The sequence below is a fragment of the Palaemon carinicauda genome, chromosome 24 (genome assembly GCF_036898095.1).
Source record: "Palaemon carinicauda isolate YSFRI2023 chromosome 24, ASM3689809v2, whole genome shotgun sequence".
NCBI lineage: Eukaryota > Metazoa > Arthropoda > Malacostraca > Decapoda > Palaemonidae > Palaemon > Palaemon carinicauda.
Genome location: NC_090748.1, coordinates 107753705 through 107762469, shown reverse-complemented (window position 1 = coordinate 107762469; position 8765 = coordinate 107753705). Strand labels below are relative to the sequence as shown.

Below are 8765 nucleotides of genomic sequence, written 5' to 3'. Positions count from 1 at the left end.
TTGGTGATCCTTGTAACATTTTCCTTGAATTTTGTAAAACTTCTATATTAAATCATGGAGGTGATGTTTCCTTCTGGGACAACTTCATTCCTTTCTTTGCCATGCCAAAGGACTTCAAAGTTTCAGCCAAAATGGTCTATTGTCTTTTGTGTCCATGTAATGTAACATATACTCTATGTGATGGCATTTATTAGGAGAACACACACACTTTTTATTTTACTTTTATTAGATAAACTGGTTTACAGTATAGTATGTATAATATTTACATCAATTTTACATTGAAGTTTATAAACTGCTGTATACAGTAGTCAGTCAATATGTACACTGTATAGTACTGTGCATTCTGTCTATGAAAGTTGTTACAAAGTATTTATATATGGAATAGCTAGGTGAAGACATTTGCATATTCAACTTTAGAATAAATATTTTACCACATTAATATGAGCATTGGTTTAGGCCTCCTCAAAAATAACAATTTACTCCTTAATTACATCGACATTATGAGCATAGTTCACACTAAGTTGATTTTCTTTGAAAGAACATAAGTTTCAGCATAATTTGTCAAACTTATTACAGGTACAGTATTGCAAGTGTGCAGAAGTTTATTATGATTTATATTATAACCTTACTTCCAACACAATATTTATTAACAGTAACACACATGTAAGTCAAAAAATACCCTTATACCCTTGTACAAATGATGTCAGTTCTATGAAAAAGCAGGTAATGATCATAATGTGGTAAATTTGAATCTAGGTTTCTTAAGCAATGTATTTACAGTTTTCATTCCATTCAGTTTAAAAATACAGGATGAAATAAAGTCATTAGGATTTTAATAATTTACAGTTGGGTTGCGAGTTTCAAGTTTTTTTTTTTTTCAATATAACTTTACAAATAAATTGGATATGTTTACGATTCAAATACTGTATGTTTTGCTTCACACACTAATGAGGAATAAATTCCCAATACACATGAACCCAGTTATGAGTACTGTATAGCATATAAAACTTTGGTAAAGTTGTAAAACATGTCTACACAACATTGTTTCCTTACACAAACAAAACTGCTTTGTTGTAAAAACTTTTACCCGCACCAGATATTCAGCATTAAGCGTTCAATTTTATTAATTTTATAAAATGAATATATTTTTAATGCACAAAAAACCGTTTCTTTCATATCTCTTAGACTTAAGAGTGTAAGTAGTACAGTAATAATGTTGTAAAAAGTGTCTTGACAAAGTGTTTTTTGCAATGTTCACTATATGATGATATTGGGTCATGTGCAATGTTTTTATTTATAGCTTAATTGTGCATTTTCTATGTCCATATAAGATGGCAATACATTTAAAACACTTTGTAACTATAAATAATATATTCGACATAGCTTAATTAAATGAAACATTACATCTTGTAGAGTTCTAGGTAGCTACTGAGTCGCAGACAAAGTCATTTCTATATGCTTTTCACACAAACAAACATAAAACACAAACACATTATTTGGTCATGGTAGCAAAGCATTTTTTTCAGTGAATTATGTTTATTTCAGATCTTCAAAATTGGAGTATTCATTATATGTTTGTTATAAGAGATTAAAACCCTTTGGAAAATGCATTATCTTCCTCCACTAGTAATTATGTCAATCTTCCTCCTAGATCTTTAGAATTCACTGATGACTTTAAGTTTAGCATTTTGTTAATCAAGACATTCATTTTTTGTTAATCAAGACATTTAATTGTTTGGTAAAAATAAATTTAAACATTTACTACATTTAAGGTATATTAAACCATTATTTCTCAATAACCAAATCTGGGTGTCCATATAAACTACCAATCACAACCTGAAATGGAAAAAAAAAAAAATTAATTTTGCATCAAATACAAAATGAAAATTGAAAAAAAAAAAATTGTATTTACCTTAGCTACAAAAGCCAGACTCCTTTGAAATAGAAAAACAGGGATATGTCTTCAGTGGAGGTATATCCATTTTTATTTGTTTTTGAGGTACTTATGACAATATGCACAGGTGTGTAGCCCAACCATTTTCCTCTCGGAGATTATTCACTTTTGACATTATGTTTAGGACTGAGAGGGGTGGTTCTAGTAAGGTAGGAAACTGGTTTGTATAACTAGAAAAATTTACTTCTATAATTTGTACTTGTTCCAACACGGAGTACTTACCTCAAACTACTTTCTTAGGAGTATCTGGGATCTCCTCCCAACCGACCAGAATTTTGTGAAGTTTACCCTAGTTGCGTTTTCTATGCGGGGGAACCTCTGGCGGAAAGACACGCCCCATGAGGCGCCCCGGGGGTCAGAGAGCGTGCTCATTCAGGTCTCAGCCACCAGTAAGTTTCTGGTCGCGTCGTGGATAACATCTCGACGCGCTCTCCTTACCCAGTGCGACCCTTGTGTCCCACGCGGTCCCTTTGTGTTCATTCCATACCCTTTCCCTCTGTGTTCCTGTGTCTTGAGGTGCCTTGCTAGTTCATTATAGAACATCCCCGCTATTGTCCCAGGCCTGTGGCCGGTAAATCTTGTGGGGGCTTTCCTATCTAAGCCGGAGGTCAACCCCCACTCCTTGTGTTCGTCGTGTAGGGGCAGAGTTTGTTCCCCTACAGACACGTGCCCAGAGTGTGTGTCCTGGAACGAAGTGCAGTGGGCACATCTCCTCGCCGCTTGCTTCGCCCAATGACTCTTCGGATAGAGCTTCGCAGCAGTCTTCCCCTACCCAGAGTAGGGGACAAGGTAAGTCCGTTGCGGGGAAGCGGCCCATTGCTCTTCCCCAGGAGGCTGTGATGCCTGTTAGTGGGGATATATCAGTCCAGGTAAGTGGGGGGCCTGAGGGAGGGACGGGAGTGTGTTTGGAGGACGGAGTCCTGGTGCCAGCAGGGCCTGTCTCTTCCGATAATCCTATGTGGTGGAAGGTGGCTGCTGCCTCTTCCCCCGCTTCATGGGCCTGCATTTCAGGTACGTCTGCAGCCGGGGGAGACTGTGACAAGGAGGATTTGCCGTCGTTGGACCTCCTCGCGTGGGCGCCAGCAAGGACGCCCTTCAGGTCGCCCATGAGGCTAGAGGAAGAATTCAAGGCGTGGTTTCCCTGTAAGAAGTTGCCTCGCTCTCCCCCAGCGCCTTCAGCAACACTCCCTCCCATCTCCCTGGAGCCCTCGTCACCAACAGACTGACACAGAGAACCACCAGCGACAAGGGACGACACAGACCATTCGGGCCAGTCCTACAGATCTTCAGTCTCCTCTTTCGAGTCGTACTCTTTCTCCTCGGAGGACGGAGGTTTGAGAGACCCGAAGAGGAGACGATAGAGGTCCTGCTGAAGTAGGTCCCATTCCCATTCCAGATCTCGCCACGCCAGGAGGCGCTCTAGATCCCCCAGAAGGAAGCACAGGAGAAGCCATTCTCCTGGAGAGGAATGGGTGCGAGTCGCCATCCCGTGCAGCCACTTCTTAGGAGCTTCAGCAGTCCCGAATACCTCTGGCTGGCTCCCAAAAGCTTGTTCTCCCTCTACGAAGTACGTCCCCTACAGCAGGTCCGAGTGTCGGCGAAAATCTTCACATCAGGCTCCAGTCCGCGAAGGTTCCGACTCCATCCGCCCAGCGGAGAGAGTCGCCCCTTCGCCCTGGCAGCCGTGTCCCAGCCTCCAAGACTTCGACGGGCCGTCCGGAGCGTGAGACAGCAGGTGACCACAAGGAAGCCCGCAGCAGCGTGGTCCTTCGCAGGGAGAGACAGGTCCCGGACGGAGGCCTCCATCCCAGCGGCGATGCTCGTTCTCAGACCAGAACCGCCGAAGTCGTAGCACGATAAGAAGATGCTACCACCTCAAGCGGGTCCCCCCGTCGTAGGTGTACCTTTCAGGCAGAAGACCAGCCGGCGGGGAAGGCTCAACGGCCGAAGCCTCCGCTTATAGAAAAGTGCTAGCCCTCATCAGGAGACATCATAGGCTAGACGAGTCAAAGCCCGCGACGGATGAAGACTGGCTCTCTAGCCTCAGTAGGTTGGTGGACATCCCCGTCCAGCAGAGGCCCTCGCTGGCTCTTCCCCTGGCTAGACACGTTAGGCTGGGCATGGAACATATCAACAAGGTAGTAGCCAGCCATGCGGACGCCCCCAAGAGTCAGAGCGCCTCCAAACTCCTCCAAGGTCTCAAAGCTCAGAAGCTATTTTATCTCCCTGATAGGCGCCGTGCAGGCCCCTGTACGGTGGAACCAGCAATTGCCGTCCTAAGCCAGGGGGCCTCGGAAGATAGAGCGTCCTCCGCCCCAATTTGCTTCTCTCTGTCGGAGGCCTCCATGATGAAGGATTTAGCCTTGGACTTAGTCTACGTTTCATCGTGGCTAGACTGGTGGGCCTGCACAGTAGTGGGTTTTCAGGCCTCGCACGACCTCTCAGTCCCCGAGGACCAGGCCTTGCTAAAGGAACTGATTAGCTCGGGGAGAAAGGCCCTCAAGTTCCTGTCCTACCAGACCCTCTCGCAGGCAGCCAACTGGGTACTGCGAAAGAGGGATATGGTACTCAGTAAGCTAGTCAGGAGGCTTCCGGACAGGGAAGCAAGAGCCCTGAGGAACTTACCCCTGTGGGGAGAGTCAGTGTTCCCCCTGAAGGCTGTGGTGGAGAGGGTCAGGAAACTGAAGGATGCGGGAGAGCCCAAACCCCCTCCAGCAAGAAGACCTGCCCATAGGAGACCCTCTTCAGACATCTCACACCCTTCCTGTGCCTCACCTAACCAACCCAGAAGGGACGCCCCGGCAGCGACCTGGCTCCAGTCTTCGCAGCCCCCCCCCCCCCCCCCCAGCAGACAGCCATCAGACCGTCCTACTCGAGCTCCAGGAGGGGACGGTCTGGCCGCGCCTCTTGTAGGAGGTAGGAGGAGAGGCCCCTACTCCTGCCGAAGCCTCAGGTGGGGGGGATCCCTCAAACAATCTTGGCAAGCATGGCGGGACCACAGAGCGGATCCGTGGACCGTAGCAGTCCTGAAGGAGAAGTACAGGCTGCCCTTCCTAGCGGACCCGCCTCCTCTGATCCCAGATCAACAGGCGAGGCGGAGTGGTTGGCACCCAAGGACCCCTTAAGAAGAGCAGCATTGAAGGAGGAAGTTTCGGCAATGCTGGCGAAAGGTGCAGTAGAACCAGTCAGGAACCCAGGCCCGGGGTTCTACAGCAGGCTTTTCCTGGTGGAGAAAGCGACAGGGGCTGGAAACTGGTCATAGACCTCTCAGCCCTCAACAAATTCGTGTGCAAGACCGACTTCAAGATGGACACCCCAAAGTCGGTCCTAGCGGCCTTGAGGGAGGAGGACTTCATGATGTCCATAGACCTCAAGGACGCCTACTTCCAGGTCCATGACCATCCCTCCAGCAGTAAGTACCTAAGGGTGAAAAGGGGTACCCAGACGTTGCAGTTCTGAACCCTCTACTTCGGACTGTCGACAGCTCCTCAGGTCTTCACGAGGGTCTTAGCAACAGCTTCAGCCTGGGCACACGAACAGAGCATCCGCCTGATTCGGTACCTAGACGATTGGTTGTTCCTTTCAGACTCGGAGGAAGCACTGAAGGAGCAAGGCGCAAAGCTCCTGCAGTTCTGCAACGTCTTGGGTATCATCATCAACCTGAAGTCTCAGCTGATACCCTCCACCAGGATGAGGATGGTCCTAGACTCCCGGTTGGCGAGAACCTTCCCCTCCGCGGAGAGACTGGACAACTTAGAACGGATACTCCGGCCCTTCCTGTCGGGCCAGCCCAGGAGAACCAAGGACAGGCAAAGACTAATAGGCCACCTCATGTCATTGAAGAAGCTAGTCCCCCAGGGGAGGCTCAAGCTCAGGGACATGCAGTGGAACCTGAAAGAGCTCTGGAACCAGGGGGACTCCCAGCACAAGGTAATCCCAGTGTCCCCGGAGACGAAGAAGTCCTGGAATGGTGGCTCGTCAGAACGAACACCCTCAAAGGAATGCCCTTCGCAGCCGACACCACGGAGATGCTGCTATTCATGGATGCATCCAAGGAGCGTTGGGGTGCCCATCTTCTCGACAAAATAGCAAAAGGAAAATGGTAAGTTGAGGAGATGAACCTGCACATAAACATGCTGGAGATTATGGCCGTACAAAGGGCAGGCCGGGAGTTTGTCCTTCTTCTCAGAGGAAACACTGTGGCCCTGATGAGCGACAACACCACTGTGGTAGCCTACGTGAAAAAGCAAGGAGGACTGAAGTCGAAGGACCTTTGCAATCTCACAATGGAGTTCCTGGATTGGGCAGAGGAGGAACAGATTTAGGTCACAGCCAGATTCATCCCCGGAAGGAAGAATGTCCTGGCCGACGGCCTCAGCAGGATGGGCCAAGTGGTCTCTACACCCGGAAGTGGCCAAGACCCTCATCCTGAAGTGGGGCTCTCCAGTGATAGACCTCTTCGCCACGAGACTAAATGCACAGCTCCCCGTATTCTGTTCTGTGCCAGATCCAACAGCAGCGTTCGAGGATGCCTTCCAACACCCTTGGGACAACCTCGACGTTTACGCCTTCCCCCTTTCGGGATGCTCAGGCAGGTCCTCAACAGAGTGAGACGGGCGGACAACCTGTGGATGACTTTTGTAGCGCGCCGGTGGCCGGAGAGAGAATGGTTTGCAGACCTAAAGGAACTGGCATGCCTTCCTCCTTGGCCTCTTCCAGACAGACCAGACCTTCTCCGGCAGCCTCACTTCCAAAGGTTCCACGAAAACCCTCAGTCCCTCTGCCTTCTCGCGTGGAGGTTATCAAGCGTCTCCTGAGGAAGGAAGGATATTCATCAAAGACCGCAGCGAGGAGGTTCAGGGTACCAGAGACGTTCGTCAGTCGCGGTATACCAGGCGAAGTGGGCTACCTTTACAAAGTGGTGCTCCTCGAAGAACATCGAGCCGTTGGGGGCCTCAATTCACGAGATAGCAGACTTCCTGGTCTATCTCAGGGACGAAGTGGGCACGTCCATCCCAGCCATTAAGGGAGTACGGGCAGCGTTGGGCATCGGCCTAGGTTCTTCTAGACAGATCTCAATGCTCATCAAGAGCTTCGAGCAGTCGTGTTCCCCCCAGGCCACTAGAGTGCCCCAGTAGGATGTAGCTAGAGTACTGAAGATGCTTTCGGAACCGCCCTTCGAGCCGCTCAAGGACATCCTAGACAAAGAACTTACCCTCCAGACGGTCTTTCTGTTAGCTCTGGCTTCGGCCAAGAGTAAGTGAGATTCATGGTCTGTCGTACGAGGTCTCACACTCGAAGGGCTGGAAAGAAGCTACCTTCAAGTTCCTACCCGCTTTCGTAGCCAAGACTTAGAATCCAGCGGTTTGGGACCCCAGCCATCCCGGGGTCGGACAACCCGAGGGACTTGCTACTATGCCCTGTCAGAGCGGTACGCAACTACCTAGAGAGGACGGCCAACCGTCGCCCAGGGATCAAAAGTCTGTTCGTCTCCTCAAGACTGGTGAAGAAGCCGGTCTCCAAGAATACGATGGACTTCTGGCTGCGACAGGTGATCTTGAGAGCATACAGCAGCTCAGGGGTCTCTCTTCCTGGAAAGCCTAGACCCCATAACATTAGGAGCCTGAGTACTTCATTGGCCTTTGAAAGGAACATAGCAGTGGGCCAGATCCTGAGAGAAGGTACATGGTCCAGACAATCTACCTTTACAGCTCATTACCTAAAGGATTGTTCGAAGAAATCGGATTCTTGCTCGGTTCCATCATTTCCGCGCTCCAAAAGATTTAAGGTGTAGCCCCGGGGGGAAGCTGCGGGCAGTAAGTCCAAGAGACACAGGTTCCTTCCTTACCCCTTTTCCCCCTTTCTCACCTTCCCCTACATGACCCTTAAATCCTTCACCTGCCATGGGGCACGTCTTTCAATGAAAGTATACGGCGCCAAGGAATTGTTACAGAGGCGAGTTACTCAAGACACTAAGATAGTTTTTTGCGTAGTTTTCCCTATTTTCTCTTGGGTCAGCAGAACCTAGCCTCCTATCTAGGTTCCCATATTTCCCTGCGTTCAACGGTCTCTAGGTCCAGAAGGCCACTCCCACCTCCTAAGGTATAAGTCTCTAGGAAAGTAGGTCGAGGCAAGTACTGTTAGGAAAAATACAAGTTACTTAAAACTTGTGATTTTGTTCATATAAGAATATAAACTTGCAGAGAAGTACCCCATCTACGACACCAAAAGATGGTTCACTTTGTTAGACAGCTGTGGAGGACTGTTGCAGGTGATACCCGACATCATCTGTGCAGCGACTCATAAAGGAGTCTTTCTCTTAGAGGAGATGAAGTCTAGTCTCTGTACATTAAGTGTTAGAAACTTCACTCCAAGAGTGGCAATTCCTCTGAAGCTGCCACCAACAAGGAAGAATAGGCTGCAAAAGCAATTCCCCCGGTACCTCTCATAAAAGCGCTAATGGCTTGTGGCTATCTTGAAGACACCAGTGTAGAGACCCAAATGATCAAAACTTGGTTGATCATCAGAAATAAGATAACCGAAGGAAAATTATAACTAGGAAGTCCCATGTGTACCGGAAGGCAGGCATCCTCTCGGGGAAATTTACTGCTTAGACATTGGACATGAAACTTTTTGGCCACACAAGGTGACCAGTCTCATTCTACAACCTGCTTCTGGCAACAGGGAGTATCCTAGTAGACTGATCTTACACGTAATATACCACATTAACGGCTCCTCAGCATGGCTTGGCCATACAGTGTATCTGGTTTGTCAAGTTGAAAAGGGGCCAAGTGATCTTGCCACCTTGCTT

General features: G+C 48.5%; 1 protein-coding gene across 1 annotated transcript in view; it reads right to left on the bottom strand.

Moving 5' to 3' along the window:
• Positions 1-208: 208 nt before the first annotated feature.
• The window catches only part of LOC137618258 (LYR motif-containing protein 4-like), a 32727-nt gene continuing 24170 nt past the window's right edge, over positions 209-8765 (bottom strand). Inside the window, exon 3 of the mRNA XM_068348419.1 lies at positions 209-1836. Within this exon, the coding sequence (XP_068204520.1) occupies positions 1786-1836 (51 nt within the window). The 3' untranslated portion in view covers positions 209-1785. The remainder of the gene's footprint in view (positions 1837-8765) is intronic.